Raw genomic sequence first — 18,078 nt, 5'->3', positions numbered from 1 at the left:
ACTGGCAGCTAAGGGGTTAAAAGAAAATTGGAAGCAACAGTAAAGTTAAAATGAAATTCATGATAGAACAGCAGTTCTATACAACTTTCTGGTTTACTTATATTATGACATTTGCTTTTTGCTCATTGTATCCTTGTTTAAAAGTAAACTTAAACTTAAAGTGGGCTCAGCAGCAGCAATGCACTATTGGGAGCTAGCTGAACACAAGCCAATGACAAGAGGCATATGAAGCCACCAATCACTCACTGCTGCTCCTTAGCCTACCTAGATATGGTTTTCAGCAAAGGATACCAAGAACACAAATTACATTTGATAGTAGAAGTAAACTTAAAATTGCATTTTCTATCTTAACCACAAAAGTTTAATTCTGATTTTACTGACCCATTAAATGAATTAAACCAGCTATAACCTGCATTAGTCTTAATACAGTAGAGAAAATGGAGCAGCACATTTGCATATCAAGCTGCATGTTCAGATTACAAGTGGAGCCGTATTTAGCGCTCCTGCTCGAGCACTAGAAAATATAATTTATGCTTACCTGATAAAAAAATTCTTTCCTGGCATGGAAAGTCCACAAATCCATTGAATGACTAGTGGGAATTCAACTTCTGGCCACCAGGTGGAGGCAAAGAACACCCCAGCAAAGCTTCAAGTATCCTCCCACTTCCCACAATCCCCAGTCATTCAGCCGAGGAATCATGGAAAGAGAAGACACAAAGGGTATAGAAGTGTCTAAGGTTGCCAGAAAAAAAAAAGAATTTATCAGGTAAGCATAAATTCTATTTTCTTTCCAATGGCATGGATAGTCCACAAATCCATTCAATTACTAGTGGGAACCAATACCAAATCTAGAGTCCACAGAATGGAAGGGTGGGATACACAAGACAGGCAAGCCTAAACAGAAGGCGCCACTGCTTGAAGAACTTTCCTCCCAAAGGAAGCCTCAGCTGAGGCAAAAACATCAAATTTGTAAAATTTATGAAAAAGTATGCAAAGATGACCAAGTGGCCGCTTTGCAAATCTGTTCCACAGAAGCATCATTTTTAAAGGCCCAAGAGGAAGCAACAGCCATAGTAGAATGAGCCGTAATTTTCTCTGGAGGCTGCTGTCCAGAAGGAGAGAGTAGAAGAAGTTGCCTTCTGACCCCTCCGTTTACCAGAAAAGACAACAAAAAGAGCAGAAGATTGACGAAAATCTTTTGTAGCTTGCAAATAGAACTTCAAAGCATGCACAACATCCAGATTGTGCAACAGCCGCTCCTTCTTAGAGGAAGGATTATGACAAAATGAAGGAACAACAATTTCTTGGTTAATATTGGGTTCCGAAACCACCTTAGGTAGGAATCCTAATTTAGTACGGAGGACCGCCTTATGCACATGAAGAATAAGATAAGGAGAATCGCACTGTAGAGCTGAAAGCTCCGAAACTCTACGGACAGAGGAAATTGCCAGCAGAAACAAAACCTTACAGGACAATAACTTAATATTAATAGAATGTATAGGCTCAAATTGAGCCTGCTGTAGAACTTTAAGAACCAGATTAGGACTCCAAGGAGGAGCAATTGACCTAAACACAGGCCTGATTCTAACCAAAGCCTGGACAAAAGATTGAACATCTGGCAAAATTGCCAGACGCTTTTGCAGAAGAATCGATCAGAGCCTGAATCATAGTCTCAATAACCTTCACAGAAAAATCTTGTCTGGACAATCTCCAAGCAGTCAGCTTCAGAGAGACTAAGTTCGGATGAAGGAAGGAACCCTAAAGTAGAAGATCCTTCCTCAGAGGCAATTTCCATGGGGGACGACATCTTCACTAGGTCCGTTAACCAAGTTCTGCAAGGCCATGCTGGAGCTATTAGAATCACCAAAGCCTGCTCCTGTTTGATACGAGCTATCACCCGAGGAAGGAGGGCAACCATAGGAAATAGATAAATAAACCGAAATCCCATGGCACTGCCAGGGCATCTACAAGAGCTGCTTGAGGATCTCTTGATCCGTATTTTAGAAACTTGGAGTTTAGACGAGATGCCATCAGATCCAGCTCCGGAACTCCCCATTTGAGAGTTAACACAGAGAAAACTTCCGAATGGAGAGCCCATTACCCTGAATGAAACCTCTGCCTGCTTAGATAATCTGCTTCCCAGTTGCCCACCCCTGGGATATGAATGGCAGTGAGATGACAATTGTGAGACTCTGCCCACTGAAGAATGCGAGTCACCTCCTTCATAGCTAACAAGTTCCTCCTTGGTGGTTGATATACGCCACCGAAGTGATGTCCGGACTAAACTCAGTTAAGGCCAAGCTGTTCGTGCATTGAGAATTGCTCTCAATTCTAGGATATTTATAGGGAGGGCAGACTCCTCCTAAGTTCAAAGTCTGAGTTCTTAGGGACCCCCAAACTGCTCCCCAGCCTAACAGGCTGGTATCCATGGTCACAATCTCCCAAGAAGGTCTCAGGAAACAAGGGCCCTGAGACAAATGGTCTTGAGAGATCCACCAAGACAGAGAAATCCTTGTCTGAGAGTCTAAAACTATCCTCTGAGAGAGATCTGAGTGGTCTCCGTTCCATTGACTGAGCATACATAACTGTAGAGGTCTCAGATGGAAGCAAGCAAATGGAATAATGTCCATGGATGCCACCATTAGACCAATTACTTCCATGCACAATGCCACTGACGGACAAACAGAGGACTTAAGAGAACGATAGGCCTCCAGAAGCTTGAATTTTCTGACCTCCGTCAAAAAAATCTATGATTGTCCCCAGAAAACATACCCTGGTACTTGGCACCAAGGAACTTTTCCCTAGATTCACCTTCTGGCTTCCACCCGTGAGAGCGGAGAATGGCTAACAGAGAATCTGTATGGGATCTAGCTAACTGAAAAGATGGCGCTTGAACCAAGATATCGTCCAGGTAAGGAGCCACCGCAATCCCTATAGATCTGGCCACAGCCAAAAGAGCCCCTAGAACCTTTGTAAAGATTCGAGGAGCAGTGGCAAGGCTCAAAGGAAGGGCTACAAATTGTTAATGTTGATCCAAAAAAGCGAACCTCAGGAACTTGAAATGTTTCCTTTCAATAGGCACATGAAGATACGCATCCTTTAGGTCTATGGTGGTCATAAATTGACACTCCTGAACTAGAGGGAGAATAGTCTCCATTTTGAAGGACGGAACCTTGAGAAACTTGTTGAGAGACTTGAGGTCTAGAATGGGTCGAAAAGTTCCCTCCTTTTTGGGAACCACAAAAAGATTTGAATAAAATCCCTGACCCTATTCTGCTAGAGGAACTGGGATAATTACTCACAGGAAAGACAGATCCCTTACACAGTTTAAGAAAGCCCCTCTCATTACCTGGTTTACAGATAATCTTAATAATAGAAATCTGTCCCTGGGGGGGGACAAGATTTGAATCCTATTCTGTATCCCTGGGAGAATACATCCACTGCCCAGGAATCTGGAACGTCACAAATCCAAGCCTGCTGAAAGAAGGAAAGCCTGCCCCCTACCTGATCCAGAACTGGATCGGAGGCGGCCCTTTCATGCTGATTTAGCCTCAGCAGAAGGCTTTCTGAATTGCTTACCCTTGTTCCAGGGCTGGCTAGCTCTCCAAGAAGTCTTGGTTTTCTCAGATTTAGAAGACAAGGAAAATTTCTGTCCCTTGAAGTTACGAAAGGAACGAAAATTAGAAGTCTGACGACCCTTGGATCTATTCTTCTTATCCTGTGGTAAAAAAACTCCTTTTCCACCAGTAACCGTGAAAATGATCTCTGCCAGACCAGGACCAAAAAAAGGCTTACCCTTAAAAGATAGAGACAGAAGCTTGGATTTGGAAGTCACATACGCAGACCAAGACTTTAACCAAAGGGCTCTGCGGACTTGTATCGCAAAACTAGAAATCTTGGCTCCCAGCCTGACAACTTGCATACTGGCATCACAGATAAAAGTATTAGTCAGCTTTAGAGCCTTGATCCTATCTTGGATCTCCTCTATAGTAGTCTCCTCTCAAATTAGATCAGACAATGAGTCACACTAATAAGAGGCTGCACCAGCAACTATTGTAATACTAGCAACTGGTTGCCACTGCAAACCCTGATGAAGAAACATCTTTCTTAAAGTGAATGTAAATTTTGGTGATAAAGTGCCCGTTTTTAAAAATTTGATTAAAAACAGGGGTACTTTAATTCATCAAAATTCACATTTCACTCGTGTTGTGAAAATACTTACCTTTTAATCTTGACAGCCGCTGCATCGCTTCCTCCGCCCTTCGCAAAGCCTCTTCCTGGGTTTAAAATGAGGAATCCGGCTTCCTCCAATCACTGCGTTGAATCAGACACTGCTTCCCCCAGGGGGGAAGCCGTGATTGGAGGATGACCAATCCCTCATTCCTGATGTAGAAAGAAGCTTGTGATGACCGGGGGAAGCTGGAGCCGCTGCTAAGATTAAAAAGGTAAGTATTTTCACAACACGAGTGAAATGTAAATTTTGATGAATTAAAGTGCCACTGTTTTTTTAAAAACAGTGGCACTTTATCATCAAAATTTACATTCACTTTAAATAACCCTCCAGCTTCTTATCCATAGGGTCTCTAAATGAGGAACTATCCTCAAGAGGAATAGTAGTTCTCTTGGCTAAGGTAGATATAGCGCCCTCTACTCTAGGAACAGTGCGCACTGAAACATGTTTTTAAACACAGGAGACAGGTTAAAAGGAACACCCAGGCTTTTCCCATTCCTGAGATATAGAGGCCTATTTATCAAGCTGTCAACTGTGCTGCATTCGCCGGCACCAATACACTCGCCTGACATCGCCTAACATCGCGGCCGCGTACCTGAATACGCTCTCCTTATTTATCAAAAAAGCTGTCAAAAAGCCGCGCACCAAGTACAGGGCGATGAGCAGCGGACTGTTGTTAACTAACAGTTATCGAACTCGCTGCTATTCAGCTTTTTCCCAACTTTATTTATACCCTGTCACTAAACACCGCCACTATACTAAAATGTTTAACCCCTATCCCGCCGTTCCCCAACCCCTCCGCATCTAAATAAAGTTATTAACCCCCATCCTGCTGCTCCCTGAGCCCACTGCAATGCTAAGTTATTAACCCCTATCCCGCTGCTCCCGGAGCCCACCGCAACTAAATAAATGTATTAACGCCTAAACTCCTGGCCTCCCACATCACTACCACTTACTAAACCTATTAACCCCTAAACTGCCAGCCCCCCACATCGCCATAAACTAAATTAACCTATTAACCCCTAAACCTAATAACCCGCTAACTTTACATTAAATATTACCTCATTCCTATCTTATAATAAATTTAAACTTACCTTTAGAATTAAAATAAACTATATTAAACTATTAATTAACCCACCCTAACTATTATACTAAAATTACATTAAACTATATTAAACTACTAATAAACCTACCCTAACTATTATACTAAAATTACATTAAATTACATTAAATAATTAACCTACCCTAACTATTATACTAAAATTACATTAAACTGCAAATTAAATTAACTATATTATATATTTAAAAACTTAACTCTACTCAAGTTATTTAAATCTACAATAAAGAATTACTGTTACACAAAATAACAAACACTAAGTTACACAAAATAACAAACACTAAGTTACACAAAATAACAAACACTAAGTTACACAAAATAACAAACACTAAGCTACACAAAATAAAAAATAAATGATCAAATATTTAAATTAATTACACCTAATCTAAGAGCCCTATGAAAATAAAAAAGCCCCCCCAAAATAAAAAAAACCCTAGCCTACAATAAACTACCAATGTCCCTTCAAATGGCCTTTTGCGGGGCATTGCCCCAAAGAAATCAGCTCTTTTACCTGTAAATAAAAATACAAATACCCCCCAACAGTAAAACCCACCACCCACACAACCAAACCCCCAAATAAAATTCTATCTAACAAACCTAAGCTCCCCATTGCCCTGAAAAGGGCATTTGGATGGGCATTGTCCTTAAAAGGGCATTTAGCTCTTTTTCAGCCCAAACCCTAAGCTAAAAAAAAAACCCCACCCACTAAACCCTTAAAAAAACCTAACACTAACCCCCGAAGATCCACTTACAGTTTTTGAAGACCCGACATCCACCCTCAATGAAGCGGCAGAAGTCCTCAGCGAAGCTGGCAGAAGTCTTTATCCAAGCGGGCCGAAGTCTTCAACCAGACGGCATCTTCTATCTTCATCCGTCCAGTGCGGAGCGGCTCCATCTTCAAGACATCCGGCGCGGAGCATCCTCTTCTTCTGACGTCTTCTGGAACAATGAAGTTTCCCTTTAAATGACGTCATCCAAGATGGCGTCCCCTACATTCCGATTGGGGACGTTCATCCTATTGGCTGATCTAATCAGCCAATAGGATTGAGCTCGCATTCTATTGGCTGATTGGAATAGCCAATAGAATGCGAGCTCAATCCTTTTGGCTGATTGGATCAGCCAATAGGATGAAAGCTCAATCCTATTGGCTGATTGCAACAGCCAATAGGTTTTTTTGTACCTTAATTCCTATTGGCTAATAGAATTCTATCAGCCAATCGGAATATAAGGGACGCCATCTTGGATGACATCATTTAAAGGGAAACTTAATTGTTCCAGAAGACGTCGAAAGAAGAGGATGCTCCGCGCCGGATGTCTTGAAGATGGAGCCGCTCCGCGCTGGATGGATGAAGATAGAAGATGTCTTCTGGATGAAGACTTCTGCCGAGTTGGATGAAGACTTCTGCCGGCTTCGCTGAGGATGGATGTCGGGTCTTCAAAAACTGTAAGTGGATCTTCAGGGGTTAGTGTTAGGTTTTTTTTAAGGGTTTATTGGGTGGGTTTTAATTTTAGATTTGGGGTTTGGGCTGAAAAAGAGCTAAATGCCCCTTTTAAGGGCAATGCCTATACAATTGCCCTTTTCAGGGCAATGGGGAGCTTAGGTTTTATAGATAGAATTTTATTTGGGGGTTTGGTTGTGTGGGCGGTGGATTTTACTGTTGGGGGCTATTTGTATTTTTATTTACAGGTAAAAGAGCTGATTTCTTTGGGGCAATGCCCCGCAAAAGGCCCTTTTAAGGGCCATTGGTAGTTTATTGTAGGCTAGGTTGTTTTTTTTTTGGGGGGGGGCTTTTTTATTTTCATAGGGCTATTAGATTAGGTGTAATTAGTTTAAATATTTGATCATTTATTTTTTTATTTTGTGTAGCTTAGTGTTTGTTATTTTGTGTAACTTAGTTAGTTAGTTTTTTGTAACTAAGTTATTCTTTATTGTAGATTTAAATAACTTTAGTAGGGTTAGGTTTTAAAATATATAATATAGTTAATTTAATTTGTAGTTTAATGTAATTTTAGTATAATAGTTAGTGTAGGTTAATTAATAGTTTAATGTAATTTATTGTAATTTTAGTATAATAGTTAGGGTAGGTTCATTAGTAGTTTAATATAGTTTATTTTAATTCTAAAGGTAAGTTTAAATTTATTATAAGATAGGGATGAGGTAAATTTAATGTAAAGTTAGCGGGTTGTTAGGTTTAGGGAATAATAGGTTAATTTAGTTTATGGCGATGTGGGGGGCTGGCGGTTTAGGGGTTAATAGGTTTAGTAAGTGGTAGTGATGTGAGAGGCCAGGGGTTAATACATTTATTTAGTTGCAGAGGGGTCCGGGAGTGGCGGTATAGGGGTTAATAACTTTAGTTGCGGCGGGGTCTGGGAGCGCCGGGATAGGGGTTAATATATTTATTTAGGTGGCAGCGGGGTCCGGGGGTGGCAGAATAGGGGTTAATATATTTTATTTAGTGGCAGCGATGTCGGTGCGGCAGAATAGGGGTGTTTAGACTCGGGGTTTATGTTAAGGTGTTAGGTGTAAACTTTACTGGTTTTCTAGCATAGAAATCAATGGGATATCTGGCAGCATTGAACATAAACTTTGCTGCTTTCAGACTCCCATTGATTCCTATGGCATCCGCGGCCTCCAGGGTTGCGGATTGAAACCCAGGTATGCAGGGCCGGAATAGTGGCGAGTGTACCTGTTAGAAATGTGATAACTTGCAAAAGGTGTCAGATAGTGCCGAATTTGTATTTAGAACATCTGTAATGACGTAAGCATCGATCTGTGTCAGATTGAGACCGGCGGATTGTATGTTACATCACAGATTTCAACTTTTGCCGGTCTGTAGGCTTTGATAAATAGGGCGAATCAGGCTTGCTACAATTACGCTGTGGAATTTCAGCATATTTGCAGTTGATGGCTTGATAAATAGGCCTCATAATGTCAGACATGCGATCTGGAACAGGAAAAGCCTCCACAGATTTAGGTTTGACATCAAAAACTCTATTCAGTTTATTAGCTTTTTTAGGAGCCTCTGCAAATGTTTTAGAGTCATCCAAAGTAGCTAAAACCTCCTTCAAAAGTAAACGGAGATGCTCCAGTTTAAACCTAAAATTAACTTTCTCAGAATCTACTGTCCTAGGAACTGCAGATTCTGAATCAGAGGTCTCGCCCTCAGAAGCTGCCGAGGTATGATCCTTGCTAGATAACTGAGAAGAACTAACCAAATCAGTGTTGGCGGAATCAGAACCCATATATATGTTCATAGATTTCCTCTTCCTTTTACCAGAACTAGGTAAAGCACTTAGGGCTGCAGAAACTGCAGAAGTCAACTGCACAGCAAAATCATTAGGCAAACAAACACTCCCAGAGACTGACTAAGAGGAACCGCAGGGCACTGCATGTGAATCTGTCAAAGACTGGGACATGTTAGCAGAAGGCCGAGACAACCCCTGAACAGCATTATCCTGAGAAAAAGAAGGCTCAGATAAGAAATCCTAATCCTGCTACAGCATATCATGTCCTCCAGACATATAGGCCCTTAGTTATCAATGTCTGTTGGACCTGATCCGACAGTGCGGATCAGGTCCGACAGACATCGCTGAATACGGCGAGCAATACGCTCGCCGTATTCAGCATTGCACCAGCAGCTCACAAGAGCAGCGGTCTTTCTGACCACTGCTTCATAACTGGTGTTTCTGGCGAGCCTGCAGGCTCGCCAGAAACACGGGGCATCAAGCTCCATCCGAAGCGTGATACATATGCCCCATATACTGGATATGCAGACACATAACAGCAGGAGGCATTAGAATGTCTGTACTGATTGCAATCCCCTGCTCTAAATCTCTGAGTCTTAGAGGGGTTTGGAGCAGGCAATGCTGGTTTGGGCTGTCACCTTATACTCCAACCAAACACAGGAACCCCAACTCTAACCAGGGCGCTCAAGTACTCAGAGTCTCTGGGATTTCGGGGAAACTGGGTAAATCTGAATCCAGGGTAAAAGTGCTCGAAATGTCCCCTGGGCAGCTGCCTCACAAAACACAGAATCCCCTCAAATGCCTGGGTCCATAGCCAGTGGGCAGGAGGCTGGCCCCCAGCTCCCTCCAGAAGCCCCAGTGATGGTAGGGTTCATCACACATATTGCTACATACAGTATATCTGATTGCATTTGTACCTATATATATATAAATTATTATATTCATGTATATCTGCAAATGTGGTATACATGATGCATTGCACTGCATGTGAAATGGGATGCTATAATGGAGAAACAAGCCAAAAACTGCACCTTCGAATGAACTTACACAGACACTCAATCAAAAACTACTGTGAAACAAAATACTGCACCCCTGTTGGTCACCATTTCACCCAACCTGACTACTCCATCCAAAACCTAAAAATCAAAATTCTCAGAGGCAACTTCAAAAACACCATGGAAAGAAAAACCTTTGAAATGAAAATGATAATGCACTTCAACCTGTTTAATTCTGGACTAAATGTGGACTCTGGATTCTTAACACATTATCAAAATTTTTTGTAATGTACTTTCATTTAGTCAATTACATTGTATATTCCACATTCTTTATACATAGGTACACAGGTAAGCCTATGTCCACACTTTTGTCTTTTTTTTAACTTTTGTATTCCCCCCTGTATATACAATTTCACATCTTTATAGATATTGATTCAATGTTGATATATAACTTTATGTCAGTATATGCTCTATGTATAGCTATATATTTCCCCTGTCTGTTCTCCTACACTGGACACTGTCTGCCTGTTACCTAAGCCCCCCTCATGATTTTTACTACACCTCCTCCTCTCCCTGCACTGTCTTCTTAGCTATTCTGTGTTTTAAGATACAATCTGTAAATTCCATTGAATTGGTCAGTATTGCTTCAGACTTGATAAAGGAAGGAACTCTTCCCGAAAGCTTGTCATCTTATAAATGTATAGTTAGTCCAATAAAAAAAGTATCATTGCTCAATGCAATACTCTTGTTATTTTGATATCTAAATCTCTGGACTAACATGGCTTCTCCAATCAACGTATAAATGATTATATAAAGGTATAGATATAAACAGATATACATAGGAATATCTATTTAAAAATGCTTAGAACATATTCCTGTATGTGAAGAACATTAGAATGCGAAATATTTACAGTAAATACATAGTTATACATTTTATTAAATATGAATATTGCCTAAATAGGATTTTACATTTTTTCAGCTACTTGACTGCAAAGGGCTCCAATGTACATGTATTTATGTGTTTATATATGTATATTTGTCTGTAAATACATATATACACATATAAATACAAAAATACATATGTACACACATATAAACACACACACACACATATATATATATATTTATATACACATAAATATATACACATATAAATACATATGTACACACATATAAAAAATATATATACTGCACTACTTCAGACGCGCGCAAACAGCCGTGGTAAACCCCTTTTTGCGCGCGCACTACAGTTATTGCGCCACTCGTACTCTAGCCCTATGTTATGTGTCTTTAGAGGTGGGTAAGAATAAGACCATCCTTGTCTGGGTGTAACCAATTCTTATCATCTCTGTGTTTTATTTCCTCAGATATTGATGAGTGTAAAAGAGACGAGCCGCCCTGTGATCACTTCTGTCACAACTACCTTGGGGGATATTACTGCAGCTGTCGAATCGGCTTCAGCCTGCACAGCGACAAAAAAACCTGCCCAGGTGTGCGACTAAACTTCACGTTATATCCCAGAAATCTGCTGCAACATGAATATCCCTGACCCCTATAATTTATACCGGAGTGTTATCCACTGCTTATTTTTACACAACAATCATTTTCTTATTTGCTGCTCTAGAACAGGTTTCAGTTATATTAATGCGATATTTATTACTTAAAGGGACACTGAACCCAAATTTTTTTCTTTCGTGCTTCAGATAGAACATGCAATTTTAAGCAACTTTCTAATTTACTCCTATTATCAAATTTTCTTAATTCTCTTGGTATGTTTATTTGAAAATCAAGAATGTAAGTTTAGATGCCGGCCTATTTTGGTGAACAACCTGGGTTGTCCTTGCTGATTGGACAGCACCAATAAACAAGTGCTGTCCATGGTCCTGAACCAAAAATTTGCTGGCTCCTTAGCTTAGATGCCTTCTTTTTCAAATAAAGATAGCAAGAGAACGAATAAAAATTGATAATAGGAGCAAATTAGAAAGTTGCTTAAAATTGCATGCTCTACCTGAATCACGAAAGAAAAAAATTGGGTTCAGTAACCCTTTAAAGGGACAGTAACATAGTTTAATCAATTACATTTCTGTTGTGTAACTAAAGAATAACAGAGCAGTCAAATCTAAATGTTTTTAAAACAAATTAACGTCCTTTATACAGCAATTATTTATTAATAGCCAAACTCCACTCACCATTTCCCTTATTTTCAGTAGCCAATCTGGGCTTTAGCCTGCAGACAACGAGGATAGTCATTGTAATAATGTTAGTATTAAAGTGATGGTAAACTCTCCCCTTCAGTTCTGGAATGTTAGTGATATTTTAGATGAAGTTTAATTCATCAGTTGTAATAAAGATGCCATGTAACTTACTTTTTAATATAGATATGAAATTAAAGTGATTATAAAGGTGAATGATTTAAAGCCCAGTATTTAAAAATACTCTTAAAAACAAGGGCCCTTTAAGTCATTAAACTTTAAAATGTTGCTTCTTTTTTAAAATACTTACCTTTTTGTTACGATAAACTAACCGCCAATCCTCCGCCCACATCTCCTTCAGTATTTAGAATCCGGCTTCCTCCAATCGTTGTGTGCCTCACAAGCTGGACGCCAAAGGAGACATGCAACGATTGGAGGAAGCCGGATTCATCATCGATATGCTTAATACTGAAGGAGATGCCGGCGGAGAATTGGTGGTAAGTTTACAGTAACTTCTTAGTCTTAGGACACTGATAACTTAGGTCTAAAACAACCTATATTGTTCAGTAAAAGCAATTATGGGGACATAACACACAACGTGTTTCTTTCATGATTCAGACAGCTCATACAATTTAACAACTGCAACTTTCCAAATTTACTTCTATTACTAAATTTGCTTTGTTCTCATGGTATTCTTTGGTGAAGAGCATACTTAGGTAGGCAGTCTGCACATGTTTGGAACATTGTATGGCAGCAATTTGGGAAACCACTGCTGCCATAAAGTGCAATTCCAAATGACATTTAGTGTTCCTAAGCTTACCTACTGTACCTGCTTTTCAACAAGTCATACATATGTATGCATATGTAAAGAATATATACACATACACACACACACACATATATATATATATATATATATATATATATATATATAAAAATCAATAGAAATTATTGCACAGGCAATTAGCAAATCTAGGCAAGTATCCCCGCTTGCCTTTACCCAGTAGAACTCCATATACATTGGTACCAATGCACAAGAGGATTCTGGGTAAGATATGCAAATTAGATGTGCAAAATCTCAGCTTTTTGCTTCAAATAATGTGTTAACACACAGTGGTCCCCTAATGTGGTGAGTGCAGCAAATATAACAATTACTACTAGACAGCGGTTTCATGCTTATTAGAACTCATCAGTAGTAGTTAGATGTTTGATTGCTGCTAGGTAAAGCTCATTCCAGGGCAAAATCAAAATTCATTAAAATTACACATACTGTAACGGAATACAAGAGTACCTGGGGTATGTATAAGGTTATACTGATAGGGGGTTTAGTGCATGTAGCAGACATCCAGTAGAGGCGGTAATGACACATACTGTAAGGGAATATAGGAGTGCCTGGGATATGTATAAGGTTATACAGATAGGGTGTTTGGTGCATGTAACAGACATCCAGTAGAGGCGGTAATGACACATACTGTAAGGGAATACAGGAGTACCTGGGGTATATATAAGGTTATACTGATAGGGTGTTTGGTGCATGTAACAGACATCCAGTAGAGGAGGTAATGACACATACTGTTAAGGAATACTGGAGTACCTGGGGTATGTATAAGGTTATACAGATAGGGTGTTTGGTGCATGTAACAGACATCCAGTAGAGGCGGTAATGACACATACTGTTAAGGAATACTGGAGTACCTGGGGTATGTATAAAGTTATACTGATAGGGTGTTTGGTGCATGTAACAGACATCCAGTAGAGGAGGTAATGACACATACTGTAAGGGAATACAAGAGTACCTGGGGTATGTATAAGGTTATACTGATAGGGTGTTTGGTGCATGTAACAGACATCCAGTAGAGGAGGTAATGACACATACTGTAAGGGAATACAAGAGTACCTGGGGTATGTATAAGGTTATACAGATAGGGTGTTTGGTGCATGGAGCAGACATCCAGTAGAGGCGGTAATGACACATACTGTAAGGGAATACAGGAGTGCTTGGAGTATGTATAAGGTTATACTGATAGGGTGTTTGGTGCATGGAGCAGACATCCAGTAGAGGAGGTAATGACACATACTGTAAGGGAATACAAGAGTACCTGGGGTATGTATAAGGTTATACAGATAGGGTGTTTGGTGCATGGAGCAGACATCAAGTAGAGGCGGTAATGACACATAGTGTAAGGAAATACAGGAGAGCATGGGGTATGTATAAGGTTATACTGATAGGGTGTTTAGTGCATGTAGCAGACATTCATAAGAGGCGGTAATGACACATACTGTAAGGGAATACAGGAGTGCCTGGGGTATGTATAAGGTTATACTGATAGGGTGTTTGGTGCATGTAACAGACATCCAGTAGAGGAAGTAATGACACGTACTGTAAGGGAATACAGGAGTGCCTGGGGTATGTATAAAGTTATACTGATAGGGTGTTTGGTGCATGTAACAGACATCCAGTAGAGGCGGTAATGACACATACTGTAAGGGAATACAGGAGTGCCTGGGGTATGTATAAGGTTATACTGACAGGGTGTTTAGTGCATGTAACAGACATCCAGTAGAAGTGGTAATGACACATACAGTAAGGGAATACAGGAGTGCCTGGGGTATGTATAAGGTTATACTGACAGGGTGTTTGGTGCATGTAACAGACATCCAGTAGAGGCGGTAATGACACATACTGTAAGGGAATATAGGAGTGCCTGGAGTATGTATAAGGTTATACTGATAGGGTGTTTAGTGCATGTAGCAGACATCCAGTAGAGGCGGTAATGACACATACTGTAAGAGAATACAGGAGTACCTGGGGTATGTATAAGGTTATACTGATAGGGTGTTTAGTGCATGTAACAGACATCCAGTAGAGGCGGTAATGACACATACTGTAAGGGAATACAGGAGTACCTGGGGTATGTATAAGGTTATACTGATAGGGTGTTTAGTGCATGTAACAGACATCCAGTAGAGACAGTAATGACACATACTGTAAGGGAATACAGGAGTACCTGGGGTATGTATAAGGTTATACTGATAGGGTGTGTGGTGCATGTAACAGACATCCAGTAGAGGCGGTAATGATACATACTGTAAGGGAATACAGGAGTGCCTGCGGTATGTATAAGGTTATACTGATAGGGTGTGTGGTGCATGTAACAGACATCCAGTAGAGGTGGTAATGACACATTCTGTAAGGGAATACAGGGAGTGTCTGGCGTATGTATAAGGTTATACTGATAGGGTGTTTAGTGCATGTAGCAGACATCCAGTAGAGGCGGTAATGACACATAATGTAAAGGAATACAGGAGTACCTGGGGTATGTATAAGGTTATACTGATAGGGTGTTTGGTGCATGTAGCAGACATCCAGTAGAGGAAGTAATGACACATACTGTAAGGGAATACAGGAGTACCTGGGGTATGTATAAGGTTATACTGATATGGTGTGTGGTGCATGTAACAGACATCCAGTAGAGGCGGTAATGACACATAATGTAAAGGAATACAGGAGTGCCTGGGGTATGTATAAGGTTATACTGATAGGGTGTTTGGTGCATGTAACAGACATCCAGTAGAGTCGGTAATGACACATACTATAAGGGAATACAGGAGTGTCTGTGGTATGTATAAAGTTATACTGATAGGGTGTTTAGTGCATGTAGCAGACATCCAGTAGAGGCGGTAATGACACATACTGTAAGGGAATACAGGAGTGCCTGGGGTATGTATAAGGTTATACTGATAGGGTGTTTGGTGCATGTAGCAGACATCCAGTAGAGGTGGTAATGATGGATACTGTAAGGGAATACAGGAGTGCCTGGGGTATGTATAAGGTTATACTGATAGGGTGTTTGGTGCATGTAACAGACATCCAGTAGAGTCGGTAATGACACATACTGTAAGTGAATACAGGAGTGCCTGGGGTATGTATAAGGTTATACTGATAGGGTGTTTAGTGCATGTAACAGACATCCAGTAGAGTCGGTAATGACACATACTATAAGGGAATACAGGAGTGTCTAGCGTATGTATAAGGTTATACTGATAGGGTGTTTAGTGCATGTAGCAGACATCCAGTAGAGGCGGAAATGACACATACTGTAAGGGAATACAGGAGTACCTGGGGTATGCATAAGGTTATACTGATAGGGTGTTTAGTGCATGTAGCAGACATCCAGTAGAGGCGGAAATGACACATACTGTAAGGGAATACAGGAGTACCTGGGGTATGTATAAGGTTATACTGATAGGGTGTTTAGTGCATGTAGCAGACATCCAGTAGAGGCGGAAATGACACATACTGTAAGGGAATACAGGAGTACCTGGGGTATGTATAAGGTTATACTGATAGGGGGTTTAGTGCATGTAACAGACATCCAGTAGAGGCAGCAATGACACATACTGTAAGGGAATACAGGAGTACCTGGGGTGTGTATAAGGTTATACTGATAGGGTGTTTGGTGCATGTAGCAGACATCCAGTAGAGACAGTAATGACACATACTGTAAGGGAATACAGGAGTACCTGGGGTATGTATAAGGTTATACTGATAGGGTGTTTGGTGCATGTAACAGATATCCAGTAGAGGATGTAATGACACATACTGTAAGGGAATACAGGAGTGCCTGGGATATGTATAAGGTTATACTGATAGGGTGTTTGGTGCATGTAGCAGACATCCAGTAGAGGCAGCAATGACACATACTGTAAGGGAATACAGGAGTACCTGGGGTATGTATAAGGTTATACTGATAGGGTGTTTGGTGCATGTAGCAGACATCCAGTAGAGGCGGTAATGACACATACTGTAAGGGAATACAGGAGTGCCTGGGGTATGTATAAGGTTATACTGATAGGGTGTTTAGTGCATGTAACAGACATCCAGTAGAGGCGGTAATGACACATACTGTAAGTGAATACAGGAGTGCCTGGGGTATGTATAAGGTTATACTGATAGGGTGTTTGGTGCATGTAACAGACATCCAGTAGAGGTGGTAATGACACATACTGTAAGTGAATACAGGAGTGCCTGGGGTATGTATAAGGTTATACTGATAGGGTGTTTAGTGCATGTAACAGACATCCAGTAGAGGAGGTAATAACACATACTGTAAGGGAATACAGGAGTGCCTGGGGTATATATAAGGTTATACTGATAGGGTGTTTAGTGCATGTAACAGACATCCAGTAGAGGAGGTAATAACACATACTGTAAGGGAATACAGGAGTGCCTGGGGTATGTATAAGGTTATACTGATAGGGTGTTTGGTGCATGTAACAGACATCCAGTAGAGACGGTAATGACACATAGTGTAAGGGAATACAGGAGTGCCTGGGGTATGTATAAGGTTATACTGATAGGGTGTTTGGTGCATGTAGCAGACATCCAGTAGAGGAGGTAATGACACATACTGTAAGGGAATACAGGAGTGCCTGGGGTATGTATAATGTTATACTGATAGGGTGTTTGGTGCATGTAGCAGTCATCCAGTAGAGACAGTAATGACACATAGTGTAAGGGAATACAGGAGTGCCTGGGGTATGTATAAGGTTATATTGATGGGGTGTTTGGTGCATGTAACAGACATCCAGTAGAGGCGGTAATGACACATAGTGTAAAGGAATACAGGAGTGCCTGGGGTATGTATAAGGTTATACTGATAGGGTGTTTGGTGCATGTAGCAGACATCCAGTAGAGGCGGTAATGACACATACTGTAAGTGAATACAGGAGTGCCTGGGGTATGTATAAGGTTATACTGATAGGGTGTTTGGTGCATGTAGCAGACATCCAGTAGAGGTGGTAATGACACATACTGTAAAGGAATACAGGAGTGCCTGGGGTATGTATAAGGTTATACTGATAGGGTGTTTGGTGCATGTAACAGACATCCAGTAGAGGAAGTAATGACACATAGTGTAAGGGAATACAGGAGTGTGTGGCGTATGTATAATGTTATACTGATAGGGTGTTTGGTGCATGTAGCAGACATCCAGTAGAGGAAGTAATGACACATAGTGTAAGGGAATACAGGAGTGCCTGGGGTATGTATAATGTTATACTGATAGGGTGTTTGGTGCATGTAGCAGACATCCAGTAGAGGTGGTAATGACACATACTGTAAGGGAATACAGGAGTGCCTGGGGTATGTATAAGGTTATACTGATAGGGTGTTTGGTGCATGTAACAGACATCCAGTAGAGGTGGTAATGACACATACTGTAAGGGAATACAGGAGTGCCTGGGGTATGTATAAGGTTATACTGATAGGGTGTTTGGTGTATGGAGCAGACATCC

At 40.7% G+C, this 18,078-nt stretch overlaps 1 protein-coding gene across 1 annotated transcript in view; it reads left to right on the top strand.

Annotated features, from left to right (window-relative positions):
• The window catches only part of MASP2 (MBL associated serine protease 2), a 390,238-nt gene that overhangs the window by 62,576 nt on the left and 309,584 nt on the right, over window positions 1-18,078 (top strand). The window contains exon 4 of the mRNA XM_053691441.1: window positions 10,957-11,079. Coding sequence (XP_053547416.1) covers window positions 10,957-11,079 — 123 coding nt within the window. The remainder of the gene's footprint in view (window positions 1-10,956; window positions 11,080-18,078) is intronic.

Source organism: Bombina bombina, chromosome 8 (assembly GCF_027579735.1).
Source record: "Bombina bombina isolate aBomBom1 chromosome 8, aBomBom1.pri, whole genome shotgun sequence".
NCBI lineage: Eukaryota > Metazoa > Chordata > Amphibia > Anura > Bombinatoridae > Bombina > Bombina bombina.
Note: the sequence above shows the minus strand (reverse complement) of the source record. Positions and strands in the feature narration are given on the sequence as shown.